The sequence below is a fragment of the Gouania willdenowi genome, unplaced genomic scaffold (genome assembly GCF_900634775.1).
Source record: "Gouania willdenowi unplaced genomic scaffold, fGouWil2.1 scaffold_104_arrow_ctg1, whole genome shotgun sequence".
In the NCBI taxonomy this organism is placed as follows: domain Eukaryota; kingdom Metazoa; phylum Chordata; class Actinopteri; order Blenniiformes; family Gobiesocidae; genus Gouania; species Gouania willdenowi.
In genome coordinates this window covers 26,200-49,830 of record NW_021144852.1, presented here as the reverse complement: position 1 = coordinate 49,830, position 23,631 = coordinate 26,200, and the positions used below count along the sequence as shown (strand labels likewise).

At 43.5% G+C, this 23,631-nt stretch overlaps 1 protein-coding gene across 2 annotated transcripts; it reads right to left on the bottom strand.

Moving 5' to 3' along the window:
- Nucleotides 1-5,859: 5,859 nt before the first annotated feature.
- Nucleotides 5,860-12,139, bottom strand: LOC114458353 (peptidyl-prolyl cis-trans isomerase FKBP8-like). Of its 2 annotated transcripts, XM_028440737.1 has the most exons (4): nt 11,779-12,139; nt 10,489-11,154; nt 6,059-6,246; nt 5,860-5,906 (listed from the first exon to the last, which is right to left on the bottom strand). In XM_028440737.1, the coding sequence occupies exons 2-4, from the start codon at nt 11,095-11,097 to the stop codon at nt 5,891-5,893; spliced, it is 813 nt and encodes a 270-aa protein (XP_028296538.1). In that variant the 5' UTR covers nt 11,098-11,154; nt 11,779-12,139; the 3' UTR covers nt 5,860-5,890. The 2 variants fall into 2 exon arrangements, with proteins under 2 accessions (XP_028296538.1, XP_028296539.1); XM_028440738.1 differs by lacking the exon at nt 5,860-5,906 and having other exon boundaries at nt 6,013-6,246.
- Nucleotides 12,140-23,631: the final 11,492 nt, after the last annotated feature.

Genomic DNA, 23,631 nt, shown 5'->3' with positions numbered 1-23,631 from the left:
GTTGATTTAAAGCTGCAGGTTGTTCTGGCTGCACCAGGACACCAGCCGGTCTGTCTCCACCTGTAGGTGGACTCGTCTCCATCAGAGATGAGTCCATGATGGTCGTGTCGTCCACAAACTTCAGGAGTTTGACCACCTGGTGAGAGGAGGAGCAGATGTTGGTGAACAGGGAGAAGATCAGAGGAGAAAGACCACAGCCCTGAGGAGATCCAGTGCTGATGGTCCAGGAAGCAGAGATGGTTTTTCCCAGCTTCACGTGCTGCTTCCTGTCAGACAGGAAGTCTGTGATCCACCTGTAGGTGGAGTAGTTATGATCATAAACAGACTATTTATTATTAATGTAGGTTTTGTTTCAGATTTATTTGAATAAAAAGTTATTTCCTCCATGTTGAGCTACTTTTTTCCTCCACCTGGTTTTACTGGATCCCAAGCTGATGATATTTGAACTAAAAACATCTGGACCAAACATGTAAATTTCAACTCACAGCATATGAAAAGTAATCCTTGGTTACACATATTTAAATATACATTTCCATACAATACATCTGAACCAAATATTTCCAGTATCTGAATCAAAGGGAAAATCAGATCCTTGTGATCAGGTGCAAATGAGGAAAATCATCAAAGAAAGAAGGATATTTTCTGTTGTTATGGTAACTGGCTTATTTCAGTTATATTTTATCAGAGAACAAAAGGTTTGAAATGTTTCCCTATCCTGACTCTCACAATGTGACGTCCAACTGCAGTGAAGGACCAGAGGAAAGTGGACATTGTGGGGACATGATAGCAGACATTACAGTCTGGACGACCTTCAGCGCTCTCTTCTCTGTGGTTGGATGTCCTGCTTGTGCTGCTGTTCTCTGGGAGTTGTTCAAAAGACACAAACGAGGAAACTATGTCACCCCTAATGATGTCTTCATGCTCAACATCACCATCATGGACCTGCTCTTCTTGTTGTTCATCCCTCTTGGGTTGTTTAACTTCCTTTTCTGGCTTTTCCAGCCTGTCCAGATGTGGAGTGACTTTCTGTATGATTTAAACCTGACTGGACGACCTCTCCTCACGGCCTGCATGTGTTTTGACTCCTACCTGGCAGTGGCCCACCCAGTCTTTGATCACACCCACAGGAGTCCAACTGTTGGCATCCTCGTGGCTGCTGCATTGTGGGCCATCACTTTAGCTAAAGGAACCATTTCCACAGTCATAGATGAGCTGAACCACAGTCCCTGGACCATGTTTATGTATGTCATAGCTCTCCCTGTCATCATCATCTGTAACTCCTCAGTACTGTGGACGATGAGGAAGTCTGACAGTGGAAGGACGGGTCTCCACCCAATGAAGAAGAAGGCTCTGCAGATCATCACCAACAACATGATAGTGACCGTCGTTGTTTACCTTCCTCCTGTGATGGTTGACATCGTTGGCAACATGAGAGGTTTCTGCTAAGGTAGGGGTTCTCATCTGGTCTCACCCTGGGACCCACATTTTACCATGGTCGTTCAATTGTGACCCAATTTTTTTTTTTTAGAATTCAACCACAAATTAATTTTTTCTCAATTATCTGTTAAAAATAATCTTTTTTAAAACATAAATCTCTATATTTTCCTGTGTAACATGCATTTCACAGCATGAAATGCAAAAGAAAATTTCTTTCAAAATAAAAGACAAGTCCAACATGAGAAATATTAAGCATTCATTTAATTTTGACCAGCTGTCCATGACCCACCCAGTATAGGTCTGCAACCCACTTTTGGGTCCCGACCCACCAGTTGAGAATCATTGTGCTAATGAATCTAACAGGAGATCAGACCTGTTCATAGAATATATGCTTTCTATTAGGGATGGGCTATATTATCAAATGTTATATTGGTTTTTCCACAGATATTGAAAAATTACTGTATGTGCTGTTGTTTGACAACATAATAAAAATGAAAATGAAAAATATATAAATAATATTAATTTTTCAAAACATAAAATAAATAAATAAACAAATAATTGAATAATTAATAGGAAAAAATATTCAAAAACAAACATGACTTTTTCCATTACTGAAGAAATTGGAAATTTAGTGTTGGACAATATCGGATATCAGCAAAAAGCTAATATTGAACTTTCTATAGAGTAGCACATTTTATAATAAATACAATGTTATTTAACAGAACAATCCACTCCTGTCCTCATATGTGTCCTTTAGCCATAACATAACATTATTGTAAGAATGGCCTCATGTGTAGCCTTAAAAAGTAGTCCAAGGTTCCAAAAATGCAGTCAAGTGTATTTATTTACAGTGAAAAAAGTGCATCAGTATTTCTGTTTTCACAACATTTCATATGAAAAGTGTGTGTTCACATTGTTATGTCTAAGGTGGGCCCATAATAGAAATATAAGGTTTCATTAGCCAGGACAGAAATGAAGCTGTTAATAGGGGTTGGTCAGTGACAATTCATATAAGCAAATAGTACGGTATAGTGGCTTCTTTGATGGAAATATTTGTATTGATTGATAATTTATTTTTTCCTTCAAAAGTCAGTTTTAGTCAAGTTATTGACATTTTCTTAGAAGTATTAATTTTAGATCAAAGCTCCACAAATGGCATTACACAGTGAAGGATCTGATAAAAGCACTTTGGTGTTTGGTTTGCTCACAGGTTCCAGTCAGTTTTGATTTCTGGTTATTGTTCACTGGTATTAAATGTTGGAAGAATTGTGTTACAATAAATATCATTGTAGACAATGTTGATATTTTTGTTTTCTTTCCACATTAATAAACACATTTGGATAATGTTCTTAAACAACTGATTATTTTCATTTTTCTTTATTGTACATTATATTAACTGTCATCAATGCCTTTAATTGTAAAACAATATATTTTCCATTTGGTCTGTATTTCCATCATAAGTTAGTCTTAAATTTTCTTAAGGTGGTATTAAAAAGTCATAAATATATATTATTATATTCTTCTTACCTGTAGTCACCCTGTATTTATCATCATTATGCTTGTAACCTATGTGAATAGATGCTTGTAAAATAAAAATGTACACTGTTTTTTTTTACATTTAAACTTTTATTAAACCTCAATTTCAGATGCACTCCTGGAAAACAAACATATTCATATTAATAATTCATATTTTTGAATATTAATTCTCATTTGTTCCTCTACAAAATGCATCTTGTAACTGTAGAGGATGATGACATCATTTGTCACACATACATAGCAGAGAACAGAGAGTGACAGTGAGGAGGTCATAAACTGATTAATATTTTCACCCTCATGGACCACATGGTCAGAATGCTCTGCCAGATGTGCTCCAGTGTTTAAGTCGTGTCGTTACTACAGTTCTTCAATCACTTTCTAGCATAGATGGTCACAGACAGAGCAATGCCACCAATGGCTACTGCAGTGGCACCAAGCAGCCACTTCCAGCTCAAACCCCATGCTGACTTGGCCTGATGTTTGTGGGTGCTGGACGGGTTCTCCAACATCTTCTCGTCCGTGGCCTGATGTCTGTGGGTGCTGGACGGGTCCTCCAACATCTTCTCGTCCGTGGCCTGATGTTTGTGGGTGCTGGACGGGTCCTCCAACATCTTCTCGTCCGTGGCCTGATGTTTGTGGGTGCTGGACGGGTCCTCCACATCTTCTCGTCCGTGGCCTGATGTTTGTGGGTGCTGGACGGGTCCTCCAACATCTTCTCGTCCGTGGCCTGATGTTTGTGGGTGCTGGACGGGTCCTCCAACAATCTTCTCGTCCGTGGCCTGATGTTTGTGGGTGCTGGACGGGTCCTCCAACATCTTCTCGTCCGTGGCCTGATGTTTGTGGGTGCTGGACGGGTCCTCCAACATCTTCTCGTCCGTGGCCTGATGTTTGTGGGTGCTGGACGGGTCCTCCAACAGCTTCTCGTCCGTGGCCTGATGTTTGTGGGTGCTGGACGGGTCCTCCAACATCTTTCTCGTCCGTGGCCTGAGTGTTTGTGGGTGCTGGACGGGTCCTCCAACATCTTCTCGTCATGGCCTGATGTTTGTGGGTGCTGGACGGGTCCTCCAACATCTTCTCGTCCATGGCCTGATGTTTGTGGGTGCTGGACGGGTCCTCCCAACATCTTCTCGTCCATGGCCTGATGTTTGTGGGTGCTGGACGGGTCCTCCAACATCTTCTCGTCCCATGGCCTGAGTTTGTGGGTGCTGGACGGGTCCTCCAACATCTTCTCGTCCATGGCCTGATGTTTGTGGGTGTGCTGGACGGGTCCCTCCAAACATCTTCTCGTCCATGGCCTGATGTTTGTGGGTGCTGGACGGGTCCTCAAACATCTTCTCGTCCATGGCCTGATGTTTGTGGGTGCTGGACGGGTCCTCCAACATCTTCTCGTCCATGGCCTGATGTTTGTGGGTGCTGGACGGGTCCTCCAACATCTTCTCGTCCATGGCCTGATGTTTGTGGGTGCTGGACGGGTCCTCCAACATCTTCTCGTCCATGGCCTGATGTTTGTGGGTGCTGGACGGGTCCTCCAACATCTTCTCACCCATGGCCTGATGTTTGTGGCTGCTGGACGGGTCCTCCAACATCTTCTCACCCATGGCCTGATGTTTGTGGCTGCTGGACGGGTCCTCCAACATCTTCTCGTCCATGGCCTGATGTTTGTGGGTGCTGGACGGGTCCTCCAACATCTTCTCGTCCATGGCCTGATGTTTGAGGGTGCGGGACGGGTCCTCCAACATCTTCTCACCCATGGCCTGATGTTTGTGGGTGCTGGACGGGTCCTCCAACATCTTCTCACCCATGGCCTGATGTTTGTGGGTGCTGGACGGGTCCTCCAACATCTTCTCACCCATGGCCTGATGTTTGTGGGTTGCTGGACGGGTCCTCCAACATCTTCTCACCCATGGCCTGATGTTTGTGGGTGCTGGACGGGTCCTCCAACATCTTCACACCCATGGCCTGATGTTTGTGGGTGCTGGACGGGTCCTCCAACATCTTCACACCCATGGCCTGATGTTTGTGGGTGCTGGACGGGTCCTCCAAACATCTTCTCACCCATGGCCTGATGTTTGTGGGTGCTGACGGGTCCTCCAACATCTTCTCACCCATGGCCTGATGTTTGTGGGTGCTGGACGGGTCCTCCAACATCTTCTCACCCATGGCCTGATGTTTGTGGGTGCTGGACGGGTCCTCCAACATCTTCTCATCCATGGCCTGATGTTTGTGGGTGCTGGACGGGTCCTCCAACATCTTCTCACCCATGGCCTGATGTTTGTGGGTGCTGGACGGGTCCTCCAACATCTTCTCACCCATGGCCTGATGTTTGTGGGTGCTGGACGGGTCCTCCAACATCTTCTCGTCCATGGCCTGATGTTTGAGGGTGCTGGACGGGTCCTCCAACATCTTCTCACCCATGGCTGATGTTGTGGGTGCTGGACGGGTCGTCCAACATCTTCACACACCATGGCCTGATGTTTGTGGGTGCTGGACGGGTCCTCCAACATCTTCTCACCCATGGCCTGATGTTTGTGGGTGCTGGACGGGTCCTCCAACATCTTCTCACCCATGGCCTGATGTTTGTGGTGCTGGACGGGTTCCTCCAACATCTTCTCACCCAATGGCCTGATGTTTGTGGGTGCTGGACGGGTCCTCCAACATCTTCTCACCATGGCCTGATGTTTGTGGGTGCTGGACGGGTCCTCCAACATCTTCTCACCCATGGCCTGATGTTTGTGGGTGCTGGAACGGGTCCTCCAACATCTTTCTCACCCATGGCCTGATGTTTGTGGGTGCTGGACGGGTCCTCCACACTTCTCATCCCCATGGCCTGATGTTTGTGGGTGCTGGACGGGTCCTCCCCATCTTCTCACCCATGGCCTGATGTTTGTGGGTGCTGGACGGGTCCTCCAACATCTTCTCACCCATGGCCTGATGTTGTGGGTGCTGGACGGGTTCTCCAAATATATCACACATGCATGATGTTTTTGGTGATGACGGGTCCTCCAACATCTTTACAAACCACATGGACTTGATGTTTGTCGGGTGATGGACGGGTCATACAACATCTTCTAAACCATGGCATGATGTTTGTGGGTGCTGGACGGGGTCATCCAACATCTTCTCAACCATGGCCTGATGTTTGCTGGGGCTGGACGGGTCCTCCAAAATATTTCTCACCCATGGCCTGATTGTTTGTGGGTGATGGACTGGGTCCTCCAACAATCTTCTCACCCATTGCCTGATGTTTGTGGTGCTGGACGGGTCCTCCAACATCTCTCACCCATGGCCTGATGATTTGGGGTGCTGACGGGTCATCCAACATCTCTCACCCATGGCCTGATGTTGTGTGGGTGCTGGACGGGTCCTCCAACATCTTCTCACCCATGGCCTGATGTTTGTGGGTGCTGGACGGGTCCTCCAACATCTTCTCACCCATGGCCTGATGTTTGTGGGTGCTGGACGGGTCCTCCAACATCTTCTCACCCATGGCCTGATGTTTTGTGGTGCTGGACGGGTCTCCAACATCTTATCACCCATGCTGATGTTGGGTGCTGGACGGGTCCTCCAACATTCTTCTCACCCATGGCCTGATGTTTGTGGGTGCTGGACGGGTCCTCCAACATCTTCTCAACCCATGGCCTGAGGTTTGTGGGTGCTGGACGGGTCCTCAACATCTTCTCACCATGGCCTGATGTTTGTGGGTGCTGGACGGGTCCTCCAACATCTTCTCACCCATGGCCTGATGTTGTGGGTGCTGGACGGGGCCTCCAACATCTTCTCACCCATGGCCTGATGTTTGTGGGTGCTGGACGGGTCCTCCAACATCTTCTCACCCATGGCCCTGATGTTTGTGGGTGCTGGACGGGTCCTCCACATCTCTAACCATGGCCTGATGTTGGGCTGGAAACGGGTCCTCCAACATCTTCTCAACCCATGGCCTGATGTTTGTGGGTGCTGGACGGGTCCTCCAACATCTTCTCACCCATGGCCTGATGTTTGTGGGTGCTGGACGGGTCCTCCAACATCTTCTCACCCATGGCCTGATGTTTGTGGGTGCTGGACGGGTCCTCCAACATCTTCTCATCCATGGCCTGATGTTTGTGGGTGCTGGACGGGTCCTCCAACATCTTCTCACCCATGGCCTGATGTTTGTGGGTGCTGGACGGGTCCTCCAACATCTTCTCACCCATGGCCTGATGTTTGTGGGTGCTGGACGGTCCTTCCAACATCTTCTCACCCATGGCCTGATGTTTGTGGGTGCTGGACGGGTCCTCCAACATCTTCTCACCCATGGCCTGATGTTTGTGGGTGCTGGACGGGTCCTCCAACATCTTCTCACCCATGGCCTGATGTTTGTGTGGTGCTGGACGGGTCCTCCAACATCTTCTCACCCATGGCCTGATGTTTGTGGTGCTGGACGGGTCCTCCAACATCTTCTCACCCGTGGCTGATGTTTGTTGTGCTGGACGGGTCCTCCAACATCTTCTCTTACGTGGTGATTTTGTGGGTGCTGGACGGTCCTCCAACTTTCTCGTCCGTGGCCTGATGTTTGTGGGGTGCTGGACGGGTCCTCCAACATCTTCTCGTCCGGGGCCTGATGTTTGTGGGTGGTGGACGGGTCCTCCAACATCTTCTCGCCGTGGCCTGATGTTTTGTGGGTGCTGGACGGGTCCTCTCAACATCTTCACACCCATGCCTGATGTTTGTGGTGCTGGACGGGTCCTCCAACATCTTCTCACCCATGGCCTGATGTTTGTGGGTGCTGGACTGGACCTCCACATCTTCTCACCCATGGCCTGATGTTTGTGGGTGCTGGACGGGTCCTCCAACATCTTCTCACCCATGGCCTGATGTTTGTGGGTGCTGGACGGGTCCTCCAACATCTTCTCACCCATGGCCTGATGTTTGTGGGTGCTGGACGGGTCCTCCAACATCTTCTCACCCATGGCCTGATGTTCGTGGGTGCTGGACGGGTCCTCCAACATCTTCTCACCCATGGCCTGATGTTCGTGGGTGCTGGACGGGTCCTCCAACATCTTCTCACCCATGGCCTGATGTTTGTGGGTGCTGGACGGGTCCTCCAACATCTTCTCACCATGGCCTGAGGTTTGTGGGTGCTGGACGGGTCCTCCAACATCTTCTCACCCATGGCCTGATGTTTGTGGGTGCTGGACGGGTCCTCCAACATCTTCTCACCCATGGCCTGATGTTTGTGGGTGCTGGACGGGGTCCTCCAACATCTTCTCACCCCATGGCCTGATGTTTGTGGGTGCTGGACGGGTCCTCCAACATCTTCTCACCCATGGCCTGATGTTTGTGGGTGCTGGACGGGTCCTCCAACATCTTCTCACCATGGCCTGATGTTTGTGGGTGCTGGACGGGTCCTCCAACATCTTCTCACCCATGGCCTGATGTTTGTGGTGCTGGACGGGTCCTCCAACATCTTCTCACCCATGGCCTGATGTTTGTGGGTGCTGGACGGGTCCTCCAACATCTTCTCACCCATGGCCTGATGTTTGTGGGTGCTGGACGGGTCCTCCAACATCTTCTCACCCATGGCCTGATGTTTGTGGGTGCTGGACGGGTCCTCCAACATCTTCTCATCCCCATGGCCTGATGTTGTGGGTGCTGGACGGGTCCTCCAACATCTTCTCACCCATGGCTGATGTTTGTGGGTGCTGGGACGGGTCCTCCAACATCTTCTCACCATGGCCTGATGTTTGTGGGTGCTGGACGGGTCTCCAACATCTTCTCACCCTGGCCTGATGTTTGTGGGTGCTGGACGGGTCCTCCAACATCTTCTCACCCATGGCCTGATGTTTGTGGGTGCTGGACGGGTCCTCCAACATCTTCACACCCATGGCCTTATGTTTGTGGGTGCTGGACGGGTCCTCCAACATCTTCACACCCATGGCTGATGTTTGTGGTGCTGGACGGGTCCTCCAACATCTTCACACCATGGCCTGATGTTTGTGGTGCTGGACGGGTCCTCCAACATCTTCACACCCTGGCCTGATGTTTGTGGGTGCTGACGGGTCCTCCAACATCTTCACACCCATGGCCTGATGTTTGTGGGTGCTGGACGGGTCCTCCAACATATTCCACCATGGCCTGATGTTTGTGGGTGCTGGACGGGTCCTCCAACATTCTCTCATCCATGGCCTGATGTTGTGGGTGCTGGGACGGGTCCTCCACATCTTCTCATCCATGGCCTGATGTTTGTGGGTGCTGGACGGGTCCTCAACATCTTCTCATCCATGCTGATGTTGTGGGTGCTGGACGGGTCCTCCAACATCTTCTCATCCATGCCTGATGTTTGTGGGTGCTGGACGGGTCCTCCAACATCTTCTCATTCCATGGCCTGATGTTTGTGGGTGCTGGACGGGTCCTCCAACATCTTCTCATCCATGGCCTGATGTTTGTGGGTGCTGGACGGGTCCTCCAACATCTTCTCATCCATGCCTGATGTTTGTGGGTGCTGGACGGTCCTCCAACATCTTCTCACCATGGGCCGATGTTTGTGGGTGCTGGACGGGTCCTCCAACCTTCTCATCCATGGCCTGATGTTTGTGGGGTGCTGGACGGGTCTCCAACATCTTCTCATCCATGGCCTGATGTTTGTGGGTGCTGGACGGGTCCTCCAACATCTTTCATCCTCATGGCCTGATGTTTTGTTGGGTGCTGGACGGGCCCTCCACATCTTCTCATCCATGGCCGATGTTTGTGGGTGCTGGACGGGGGCCCTCCAACATCTTCTCATCCATGGCCTGATTTTTGTGGGTGCTGGACGGGCCCTCCAACATCTTCTCATCCATGGCCTGATGTTTGTGGGTGCTGGACGGCCCTCCAACACTTCTCACCATGGCCTGAGTTTGGTGGGTGCTGGACGGGTCCTCCAAATCTTCTCACCCCCATGGCCTGATGTTTGTGGGTGTGCGACGGGTCCGTCCAACAATCTCTCACCCATGGCCTGATGTTTGTGGGGCTGGACGGTCCTCCAACATCTTCTCACCCATGGGCCTGATGTTTGTGGGTGCTGGACGGGTCTCCAAACATCTTCTCACCCATGGCCTGATGTTTGTGGGTGCTGGACGGGTCCTCCAACATCTTCTCACCCATGGCCTGATGTTGTGGTGCTGGGACGGGTCCTCCAACACATCTTCTCACCCATGGCCTGATGTTTGTGGGTGCTGGACGGGTCCTCCAACATCTTCTCACCCATGGCCTGATGTTTGTGGGTGCTGGACGGGTCCTCCAACATCTTCTCACCCATGGCCTGATGTTTGTGGGTGCTGAGACGGGTCCCTCCAACATCTTCTCACCATGGCCTGATGTTTGTGGGTGCTGGACGGGTCCTCCAAAATCTTCTCACCCATGGCCTGATGTTTGTGGGGCTGGACGGGTCCTCCAACATCTTCTCACCCATGGCCTGTTGTTTGTGGGTGCTGGACGGGTCCTCCAACATCTTCTCACCCATGGCCTGATGTTGTGGGTGCTGGACGGGTCCTCCAACATCTTCTCACCCATGGCCTGATGTTTGTGGGTGCTGGACGGGTCCTCCAACATCTTCTCACCCATGGCCTGATGTTTGTGGGTGCTGGACGGGTCCTCCAACATCTTCTCATCGTCCTCACTGTCCTTCTTCATCATCGTGGAGACCTCATCGCGGATCGTGTTGTTGCGTGGCTTCAGGTCTCCTTGCTGATCAAGGACATTGCCTTGCTCCCTCTTGCAGGTGGCCAGATCAATCTTCTCAGTGGGGGGCAGCAGCTTCAGGTCTGGAGCATCAGTAGCTTCCAGGAGTGTAACTACAAACTCAACCTTTGACCGAACCTTGAAGAGCGCCTTCTCTCTCATTTCCATGAATCGCACTGCTACATCCAGTTCCTGGATCGCTTCCCCGTTACCCACAGTGAACGACAACTCCGGTTCCTCGTTGACCAGCGTCCCATCCCTCAGACGTGATACTATATGAATCTTCACAATCTGTCCAGGTTGCGGCCTACTGTCTCTTCCTCTTCCAGGCTGCAGCACCTTTTTCATTATCTCACCATTTCTAAAGATATCTAACCACTCATCAGCAGGTGGTTGGGGGTCAGTTTCTCTCCTCATGAACTGATCCATGACAATCTTATTCCCACTCTTCACGACTGATGCACTGTCACTGCTTTGGTAAACAACCTGAAACACAAGAAAACATATTATAAGTAGATTACCATTATTAGCTGGCAGCTTCTGAGCAGGGTTGGAGTCAGTAATAATTGTAATCATGTAATTGATAATTAATTACAAAGATGGTGTAGTTATAATTGTAATTGTAATTTTTAAAATCTGTTGCTGTCGTAATCTCATTAAATTCTAGTTGAGTTTAGATAATTTACTTTGTAATTGTAATTGCCTTTAAAATTCTAGAAAAAAGTCAATTATTTAATGCAAAACTGGTGAACATGTTCTACACATATGTAGTTAAAATATTATTAAAATGTTTATATCAAGCTTTCCCACATTTTACCATTTTAAAAGTGTATTTTACAGCTGACTTAAGACCCGTTATCATATGAGATGCTAACAGAAAGCTAACACAAGAGAAAGGTTAACTTTTATTAGGTTATCTATTTCAGGTTCAGTATTTCTGAATAATTGTAAAGCAAATGATAACGTACTGTAATTGTAATTTGATTTCTGTGGCTAAAAAAATAATTGTGATTTAATTGTAATTGGAAAAAATGCTGGTCACTGTAATCATAATGTACTTGTTGTTAGATTGTCCTCTGTGCTAAAAGATGGTAGCACCATGAGATTTACCGTTTAAGAGTAGCTTAGTATTAGTGTCTCATCTGTGGGAAGGATGTTAATTCTGGGACGTATTAGTCTTTCTTTGAATCAGGGGCTGTTCCAGATGTTTCCTATTCTCTCCTATCTGCAGCTTTGGGCTTTCACACTATGTCTGTGTTTTTTCTCCTGAGGAGGTATCTGCTCTATGAGCTCTGGGTTTTTAGTTCTGCCTTTTGTTCTTTTTTTTTGGTTCTACTTTTTGCTCTTCCTTTGATGTTCTCTGATGTGGAGTTCTTCCCCAGCATATCAACGGTTGTTCTAAACTCCTCAGTGGCCACAGTTACATGATGTTTTTTTAAATTCAGAATGAGTTATTCTGCATTAAATCATTCTGCTTCATGTTTACATGGTAATAGTAATTCCAGAGCTGAGGTTTACATGGAAAACCGGTTTATTTGGCTTTAGTTAATTCCACTTTAGGTCTGGGGGTTGGGAAGGCTCTGATTGGACAGGGGGCGAACATGACGTAGAAACACAACCAACATTTTATTGTCGGCTGTAACCAGTGTTGTGCTAGTTACTGAAAAAAAAGTAACTAGTTACCGTTACTAGTTACTTCATTCACAAAGTAACTCAGTTACTATTTTGATCACTTACACCAAAAAGTAATGCGTTACTAGAAAAAGTAACCTTTGAGTTACTTAGAATTAAAGAATATCTCATTTATTTTGAGTCATTTGTGTCCGTACAGCTTCATATTAGTGAATCCCACCTTTTTTAAATGATGACGGGCAGGTAAATGACTCTACCCACACACCTCCTGTACCAACCAGGACAAGCTAACATTGCTACCACCTACACCACTCACCAATACATGATCGATCCTGAGAACCACCTCCAAGCTACGTTCACGTTTGCTCTAAAACACCTCAAAGAGAGCACTAAGGGCCATAAAGCCTACTACGACCAAAAAGCCTCACAGGAGGAAATACAGGTTGGAGGCAGAGTCTAATATTACAGTTTTGCTCAAAAACGATCATCATGCAACCAAACTAGTGAAGAAATTTCTTCTCAAATGGACCGGACCCCCAAATAAAGGTTCGCAGCACAAAGACCAAACAAAAGCTCAAGTGGGTCCACCAAAACCAAATTAAGCTATACAGAACAACAAAACTATCAGACTAGCCGTCAATCGCGAGCTGAATAAACCCTACGAGCCGAGATATGGCATTCCTAATTAGCCAACTAGTCAATGCATTCAATAACATCTACCACTTCAAGGACATAGTAAACTAGAAACTAGGACTGGAATCCACTACAAAAGCTATCTAACCTCTAATATACATGTGGTTTACACCAGACATGACCCTAGTCATTGTAATTATTCTCTGTCACATATATCTACCTTCTGCACTGCCGCTTTATGCCTTAGGCACACCAGGAAAGTTCAAGACCAAATCAATCGATCACATATTCAAACGCAACCGACCCAGATCCGAGGGTGCACTTTGCTATAATAGGGGAAACCCCAATTACATCACAGAGAAAACAACAATATATATAGAATCTTGCCATTCTGGTTTTATACATCAAAGCATCATCTCAAGGCAAGGGCAAAATATTGAGATGTATATCGTAAATGTTACGACTGAGGTCGTATATGTGAGTGTGTCTGTCGATGCTGTGTGTGTGTGTGCTTTAGTGGGTGTGTCTTGTCCGCCTATCATCCGGGATTCATTCCACCTGCGGAGGAGGGGATGGAGTGACGGGTCCCTTCCTGATTGGTCGTGCCTCCACAGGCCGACCAGTTAAAGGGGAGGAGACAAAGCTGCCTGGGGGCGGCGGGGCAGAGAGAGGCGCATCGTGTCACTCTTCAGTGGTCTCAACCATAGGAGCAGACAGCAGTCAGGAGTGTGGGACGAGTGTGAGAGACTTTTGAGCGGCCGTATTTTTTTGTGTTTATTTTGACCCACAGCTCCCTCCTTTAGTTGATTCTTATTTGTTGTTGTAAATTGTAAATAAATAATTGTAAATTTAGGTTTTGTCGATGTGTCTGCTTGAGACCAGGGAAAGGTGGCACACCTTCATCTTACGGTCCAGTTCTCCTAGGCTGGGCCGTAACAATATATCATAATACAGTTTGAAAATATTCAGACATTTAAAAAAGGCCATATTGCCCCGCCCATTTGACGCAAAAAATATGTCGACTTAAATGTTTTGTATTGATGCGTCGTCCCAAACATATATGTTGTCCCACACCAGTCCAGAATTGATGTAATGCATCGGAAATCTAGCCCCTCATCAGCCAAATGCTTAGAACGAAGAAGATGTTATAACCAATAATGGAGTTTGCACCAGCAGTGGGAGGAGCTTGAGTAGTTCCAAAGATCTTTACAATATCAGCTCATTTACACAAGATTATGACTTAATATGTAAACACATTTAGATTAAAACAAGCAGTATTTACTCACTGGATTGTGGGAAATCACTAAATTAGTCATTAAAGTTGACATTATTATTAGAAACTCACTTTGGTCTCAAACGTTGCTCACTGATGACATCTGCTGGTCAATGTTAATCTATATATTTAAAGCTACTTTAGTCGTTTCTGACGGTGCAGGAGATTCTGTAGAATGGTGGAGATTCTGCAGCTTTTATATAGCCTGAGTTGCCATGACAACCTGTCAACATTGAGCTTCCATTTAAGCCTGAGTTGCCATGACAACCTGTCAACATTGATCTGTTCGAAGTTGCCTTTTGTGATTAAATGTATGTCATATTATCATAGGAAGATCAAATATATTAAATTAAATAATGCAAACACACATTTTACTCCTCATAGTGGATATACTGTATGTATAGACTGTTACATCAGGCATAATTACTACCAATGAGGGAGCGTCTTATACAACAATAGAAAACTAATGAACATTTTATTCACCAGGAGGCGCTGTTGGCCAAAAACTTACATATAAGTCGCTTCATTGTATAAGTCACAGAAGTGTAAAAAGTACTGATATATCCTCAAGTACAGGTACAAGTAAATCATACATAAAATACTCAAGTACAAGTAAAAAGTAGCTCAATTAAATAGTATTCAAAGTTAAAGTTACTAGTTACTTTCACCCCCACAGTTATTGTTGGTTCTCTTACATACAGTAAACATCTCATGTAGAAACCATAAAAAGGAAAAAAATGAAATCTTCCACAATTTGAATCTAATTTATTTTCCACAAAGGCATCTGTATTAAATAAAAGGTTTGTCAAAATGTAAATTTAAAAAAAAATAAATAATACAAATTAATTCAATTCACAATAAAAAAATAAAAAAAATGTATCAGGCTCCAAGTATAGATACATTTATAAACTCTAAAACTGAGAAAATAACTGGCATTCAATGCTGTTTTGGTGCTAATCTGATTAGTTGGCTATGATCTAATGCATTACGTTTAATCTGATTAGTTGGCTATGATCTAATGCATTACATTTAATCTGATTAGTTGGCTATGATCTAATGCATTACGTTTAATCTGATTGGTGGGCTATGATCTAATGCATTACGTTTAATCTGATTGGTGGGCTATGATCTAATGCATTACGTTTAATCTGATTGGTGGGCTAGGAGCTAATGCATTACATTTAATCTGATTGGTGGGCTATGATCTAATGCATGACGTTTAATCTGATTAGTTGGCTATGATCTAATGCATTACGTTTAATCTGATAGGTGGGCGATGATCTAATGCATTACGTTTAATCTGATTGGTGGACTATGATCTAATGCATTACGTTTAATCTGATTGGTGGGCTATGATCTAATGCATTACGTTTAATCTGATTGGTGGGCTATGATCTACTGCATTACGTTTAATCTGATTGGTGGGCTATGATCTAATGCATTACGTTTAATCTGATTGGTGGGCTACGATCTAATGCATGACGTTTAATCTGATTAGTTGGCTATGATCTAATGCATTACGTTTAATCTGATTGGTGGGCGATGATTTAATGCATTACGTTTAATCTGATTGGTGGGCTATGATCTAATGCATTACGTTTAATCTGATTGGTGGGCTATGATGTAATGCATTACGTTTAATCTGATTGGTGGGCTATGATCTAATGCATTACGTTTAATCTGATTGGTCGGCTATGATCTAATGCATTACGTTTAATCTGATTGGTGGGCTATGATCTAATGCATTACATTTAATCTGATTGGTGGGCTATGATCTAATGCATTACGTTTAATCTGATTGGTCGGCTATGATCTAATGCATTACATTTAATCTGATTGGTGGGCTATGATCTAATGCATTACGTTTAATCTGATTGGTCGGCTATGATCTAATGCATTACGTTTAATCTGATTGGTCGGCTATGATGTGATGCATTACGTTTAATCTGATTGGTGGGCTATGATCTAATGCATTACGTTTAATCTGATTGGTGGGCTATGATCTAATGCATTACGTTTAATCTGATTGGTCGGCTATGATCTAATGCATTACGTTTAATCTGATTGGTGGACTATGATGTGATGCATTTGTTGTTGTTTGGTCATTTTATTTTTTGTAGTTTCACAATGTCTGTTGATCATTTTAAAACTGAAAATAATTCACTCAGTAGTGGTTGGTGTAGAAATGTTTTAAAACGTACTTGTACAAATAAAATTAGTGATTTATAAATATACTAAAGTACGAGTACCCATCAAAGCAACTCAATTACAGTAATGTGAGTACTTGTAATCCATTACTTTCAGCTCTGATAAGTCACAGACCAATATTTTTAAATGAAAAAGGTGTGACATATTACAGAATTTATGGTATTTCAGTCAAACAAATATTCACTGCTTGTAAAGCTTCACTAGCTCTGAGTCTATGATAAATATCTATAAAACTTTTCCTCTTTGTTTCAAAAACACCCTAGAGTGGATTAGACAGTTTGTGATGCACTTTTTTACATTTGCATGTGTGCATTAAAGCATGTTAGTGGATTATCCCCCGCTAAACTAGTAGATTAAGGCATCATTAGCAGATAATAGATGAAGATATGCTAACGTTACTGGATAAACATAGCAACACAGCGTTAATAACAAGGTTCAGTTTTAATAATGCCATTATTATACAATTATAGAATATACTTTTAAACGTGATTTATTTTGCTGTAGTAAATTAAATGAATGAATTAGATATAATTTTAGGACATAAAGACCCTATGCTATGAATCTAGATAATTGTATCCTGGTTTAATCTCCATTAACGGGCGTCAACTAACCAAACATTCCCTGTCAGAGAGAAGCTGTCCTACGAAGGTCGATAACAACACGCTAATTGAAGCCAATTTTTTTCAGCCTGGGTACATGCGTGTTCACATGAAAGGGGTGGAGCTAGCAACGTCTGACCAATCACTACAATGGAGGAAACTGGCAGAGTGAGTTTCTTCACAATGGTGATGACACGTGACGATAAAAAAACGTGTGCTGTTGTAATGAAGGGAAACTGATCACTGTCCGTTATCAAAGCAGGCTGACTTGATAAGTGATAAAACCATTCATGTTGTGGGTTAAAACTACTAATAAATGGTTAATAATATGATGAACTGTATTAACACATCTATAGTAACAGGTTATGTACCACAGACCTTTAAAACCACTGTAATCAAACCTCTCCATAAAAATGACTTGTCCAATTATAGACCAATATCTAATCTCCCTTTAGTTTCCAAAATTTTTGAAAAAGTCATCACAGGTCAACTATGTGATCACCTACTTAGGAACAATTTATACAGAGCTTTCAGTCTGGCTTTAGAGCCAATCACAGCACAGAGACTGTCTTAGTAAAAGTAACCAATGATCTTCTCTTAACCTCAGACAGAAGGTTGATCTCAGTTCTGGTTCTCTTAGATCATATCTGTCAAGTTTTGGATTTGAAAATAAGGGAAATTTTCTGGCGCCCACTACGATCCGTCCCACCCTCCCAACTAAGCTCCAGTATTCCTTATATTTTAATATAGATGTACAATAAATCTAAAATACCCACTTGTCAACCACTTACTAAATACAATGATATGATTAGAATCTGGTAGGTCGACCTTTATTAACATTTAAATGTTTTGAACATTCCTACTAGGGCTGGTGATATGGACCAACACTCATATCTCAATATATTTTATCTAAATGATGATTTATGATATAAATCTAGTTAATTTTATCAAATAAAGTCTGATCAGAAAGAAAATTCTGGGTTAAATTTGCTGATGAAAATGTTACACAGGCTCATTTATTAACAAACACCTGATCAATATGTGACACTTATTAATCATCTAACTGAGCTTTACATGTTGTTCTGAGAAGTAAAAGCAGCGACTCTTAAAACTAGTATTTTGATACATAATAAGCTGTAATATATATATATAGAGAGAGAGAGAGAGAGATAATAAGGGATATATATATATATATACAGTATATGAAATATTATAGTTTTCCATATCGCCAAAATAGAAAACTTGATACATCTTGAATCTCAATTTATCGCCCAGCTCTAATTCCTAAATTATAAAACAGCCAAAATAAAAACATAAATGTGTATATGAAGCACATGTGTTTATTTAATATACTTACAGTTTATATACAAGTCAGCACATTGCATATTTATTATTAATTTTAAATTGCATCTTTGATCTGGAAAAATCCAGCATCAATACTCACTTTGCAATTGTACACCCTGTGATTTAAGAAGACCATGGATCATCCTAATCCCTGCTCTGGGACACACTGTGTGTCTGAGCTCTAATCTGTCCGTTTGTGTGAGCTGAACACAGGTCTGCCCATAGCAGGGGCTAACTTTGGCTGTGGCTGCTAATTAGGGCTGAATGCCTAATATGTGAATCAGAGTCATGATGTAGCTTTTGTCCCTCTTAAAACTTGTGTACAAAGCTGACCGACAACATGACGGCATCGTATTTTACACTTACCTCCTCAAGATTGCACCACACAGCTTCGTCCATGTCTGCATTTGTCAGCGCAGATATTTCTCCAAGACTTTCCATGACATCTTCCACCAACCTTAAAATATAGTCCGTTGGAGAATTTTCCTCCACATACCGAAATATTGCAAATAACTGTCGTTGAACGCCTCTTCTCAATTCATCCACGTCTCCCATTTTTAACTTTCCCTCCAAGAGAAGAGGAATCATGTGATCAGGTATCGACTAGTCAGCCTGGGCAGAATGACCATTGAATTGACCTTTGCTTTTACCGACAGCTTGAGTCATGAAGTAAAAGCAATGTCAAAACACAAATGGAAAAGACAAAGACAAAACAGAAAAAGCACAAAATGGAAAACAAATATACTACTTTTGTATATTTTTTTCATTTTTGATTCTCATTATATTTCCACATTTTTATTATTGATTGTTTTTATATTTCCAAATTTGTAATATTGGTTCTCTTTATATTTCCGGGCCGATCCACAAACGTACTTTGCTCAATCCACAATCACAGTTGAGGATTTACACATGATAATTCATGAGAAATACACACATAAATGAGAAAACACGTGTGTAAATTGTTGATGTATTTGTGGATCTGAAAAACGTGAAAATCTGAAAAACATGTGAAAATCTCAAAAGTACATGTCAAAATTGTAAATATATTTGTGGATTTGAAAAAGACATGTAAAAATTGTGAATCTATTTGTGAATGTTTTTGAGACAAATGTCTCCCCATAGTCATCAGTCTGACTGGATGGTCTCAGAAGCCTTTTGGTGAGGTTTTCAGCAGAGCTTTCCCCCCTGGTGTGACAGACCTCTCTGAATATGGTGGGGGTAATGCAGCACCTCCTTAGTTGGTGCCACTCAGCACTGGAACTCTGCTCTACTGTGATGTTCTCAGTTTGGTGTGATGTCACCAAAGATGTTTCAAGAGACGCCATATGATGGTGTTGATGTTCAGAGCAGATTAATGCACAGGTAGAGGGTCCCAGCCTATAATCAGAGAGTGGCAGCTGTGTGAGAGGAGGGGCTACTGTATGTGGGCGGGGCCTGGGGACTGTCCTTGTTGGCAGCTGGTATGACAGCACACTAACCTCTTACACCTGACCAAACATGGATTATACCAGAAGAACATCACTGGAGACGTCCATCATAGTGATCATGGAGCTTCATCAGCAGTGAGTCCATCATACACGTCCTGAACTTTCAGAGTAGAGATGTCTGGTAGAGTGTAGTTGATGTCTTTATATAAGTTACTTCTGTGAAAAACAACACACAAACAAGTCATGTCATAAATAAGAAAGACGTATGATTAAAAGGTTGGTTACCATGGTAACTGCTTTGTACCACTTCTGTTCAGTGTCTGTACAGCTGAACACTGGGAGAACAGATGTAATCCTCAGCTGGGAGTAGTGGGCCGTCTGGTACGGTAGAGCTGCCACGTGGCTGCACAAGGCTGTACCTGCCACACAGGTGTACTGGTATCTCTGAATCTTCACTGGTTTGAATCCCTGAGCACAATCTGTGAACAATAGCACATGTTAGTTAGAGAACAACATGTATTGGCTGTAAGTGTAATAATAGAAAGACAACATTAAATTAGTGACATTATGTTAGTAAACTTCTAAACTGTACAAAGTGAAACAGGAAAAAGTTTTATAAAAACTATTTATTTATAGTTAACCATGTAAAATATATATGTGTAATCTCACTTTACTTATTTCATAGAAAAATACAAAATAAATGTTTAATTGAAATTATAAGAACCCAGAACATAATCTAGTTTCTGTGAGAACCATTAATTTTACATTATTTCTAAATATAAAACCTCGGTACCTTAGGACAGTGGTTCACTAACTATATGTACCCATGGTACACCAAAGGACATGTAAAAATATTAAGTTACATCTATTGTATAACACGTGTTATCACTCATATCATGTACAATATTTGTAAATGTCCATTATTAATTATTAATGTCAAATAAAATGTGACAAAGTCAACTAAGAGGCTAAGCTATTTAGCAGAGACTAAGTTAGTTAGCAGAGGCTAACCTAGTTAGCAGAAATAAAGCTAGTTAGCAGAGGCTAAGCTATTTAGCAGAGACTAAGCTAGTTAGCAGAGGCTAACCTAGTTAGCAGAAATAAAGCTAGTTAGCAGAGGCTAAGCTATTTAGCAGAGGCTAAGTTAGTTAGCAGAGGCTAACCTAGTTAGCAGAAATAAAGCTAGTTAGCAGAGGCTAAGCTACTTAGCAGAGGCTAAGCTATTTAGCAAAGGCTAAGCTAGTTAGCAGAGACTAAGCTAGTTAGCAGAGACTAAGCTAGTTAGCAGAGGCTAAGCTATTAAGCATAGAGTAAGCTAGTTAGCAGAGGCTAAGCTAGTTAGCAGAGACTAAGCTAGTTAGCAGAGGCTAAGCTATTTAGCACAGACTAAGCTAGATATCAGAGGCTAAGCTAGTTAGCAGAGGCTAAGCTAATTTGCAGAGACAGAGCTATTTAGCAGAGGTTAAGCTAGTTAGCAGAGACTAAGCTAGTTAGCAGAGGCTAAGCTAGTTTGCAGGGACAAAGCTATTTTGCAGAGGTTAAGCTAGTTAGCAGAGACTAAGCTAGTTAGCAGAGGCTAAGCTAGTTAGCAGAGACTAAGCTAGTTAGCAGAGGCTAAGCTATTTAGCACAGACTAAGCTAGTTATCAGAGGCTAAGCTAGTTAGCAGAGATTAAGCTAGTTAGTAGATACTAAACTAGTTTGCAGAGACTAAGCTATTTAGAGAGGTTAAGCGAGTTAGCAGAGACAAAGCTAGTTAGCAGAAGCTAAGCTATTAAGCAGAGAGTAAGCTAGTCAGCAGAGGCTAAGCTAGTTTGCAGAGACTAAGCTATTTAGCAGAGGTTAAGCTAGTTAGCAGAGACGAAGCTAGTTAGCAGAGGCTAAGCTAGTTAGCAGAGACTAAGCTAGTTAGCAGAGGCTAAGCTATTTAGCACAGAATAAGCTAGTTATCAGAGGCTAAGCTAGTTAGCAGAGATTAAGCTAGTTAGTAGATACTAAACTAGTTAGCAGAGGCTAAGCTATTTAGCAGAGACTACGCTAGTTAGCAGAAGCTAAGCTATTTAGCAAAGACTAAGCTAGTTAGCAGAGGCTAAGCTAGTTAGCAGAGACTAAGCTAGTTAGAAGAGGCTAAGCTAGTTAGCAGAGACTAAGCTAGTTAGCAGAGGCTAAGCTATTTAGCAGAGACTAAGCTAGTTAGTAGAGGCTAAGCTAGTTAGCAGAGACTAAGCTAGTTAGCAGATTCTAAGCTAGTTAGAAGAGGCTAAGCTATTTAGCAGAGACTACGTTAATTAGCCGTGGCCAAGCTATTTAGCAGAGACTACGCTAGTTAGCAGAAGCTACGCTATTAAGCAGAGACTAAGCTAATTAGCAGAGGCTAAGCTAGTTAGCAGTGACTAAGATAATAAGCAGAGACAAAGCTAGTTAGCAGAGGCTAAGCTATTAAGCAGAGACTAAGCTAGTTACCAGAGGATAAGCTAGTTTGCGGAGATTAAGTTATTTAGCAGAGGTTAAGCTAGTTAGCAGAGACAAAGCTAGTTAGCAGAGGCTAAGCTATTAAGCAGAGACTAAGCTAGTTAGCAGAGGCTAAGCTAGTTTGCAGAGACTAAGCTATTTAGCAAAGGTTAAGCTAGTTAGCAGAGACTAAGCTAGTTATCAGAGGCTAAGCTAGTTAGCAGAGACTAAGCTAGTTAGCAGAGGCTAAGCTATATAGCACAGACAAAGCTAGTTATCAGAGGCTAAGCTAGTTAGCAGAGATTAAGCTAGTTAGCAGAAACTAAGCTATTTAGCAAAGACTAAGCTAGTTAGCAGAGGCTAAGCTAGTTAGCACAGACTAAGCTAGATATCAGAGGCTAAGCTAGTTAGCTGAGACTAAGCTATTTAGCAGGGACTACGCTAGTTAGCAGAGGCTACGCTATTAAGCAGAGACTAAGCTAATTAGAAAAGGCTAAGCTAGCTAGCAGTGACTAAGCTAATTAGCAGAGACAAAGCTAGTTAGCAGAGGCTAAGCTATTAAGCAGAGATTAAGCTAATTACCATCTGTTTTTTTTTTTCATCTGTTTTTTTTTTTCAGGTAAGTCACGCGAGATGTTCTGAGAGTCACATGACAAGCTGAGAAAATTCAACATGGCGGCTCGCTGCCGTGACTAGTTTACCGATCCTGTTTACGTGCACATACTAACGATTTTTACCGTTAAATCAACGCCACCAACGAGAGCCGACCACGCGCCCTCTCACCAGCCAGAGTGGAGGACCTCGAGGACTTCATAGATAGATATTACGCTGAGTACGTGATGGAGTCCGGACCAAAAGCCAGTACATCAGGTAAGTCGGCGAAGCGCCGGAAAAACGATTCGGCCACCGATACATCAGACCTCGAGGTAGAATCCCACACGGAACTCCTACAGACCATAATTAAGAGGCTGGATGTGCTCGACTTACTGCACCGAGACGTTCAGGAAATGAAAGTCAGCCTGGAATTTGCCTATCAACAAATCCAGGACTTACAAAAAGATAATCATGATATCCATTCGGCTTTATCTGCGGTGAGCTCCGAGGTAAAAGAGCTGAAAAAAGAAAACAAGTTTCTTAAAGAATCAGTCCTGGATATCCAATCTCGTAGTATGAGAGACAACGTAATATTCTCAGGTATTCCAGAAACCCCCAACGATGACCCACATGCTCTGCTGAAAGACTTCATGTCGTCGGCGCTTAAAATCCCGGCAGAAACCGTGAAAAACATCACATTTCACCGTGTCCATCGCCTCGGACCACGGAGAGGAAACCGTCCACGTCCCATCATTGCCAAATTTGAGCACTTTCAACAGAAGATCCAGGTTAAAAGTAAAGGT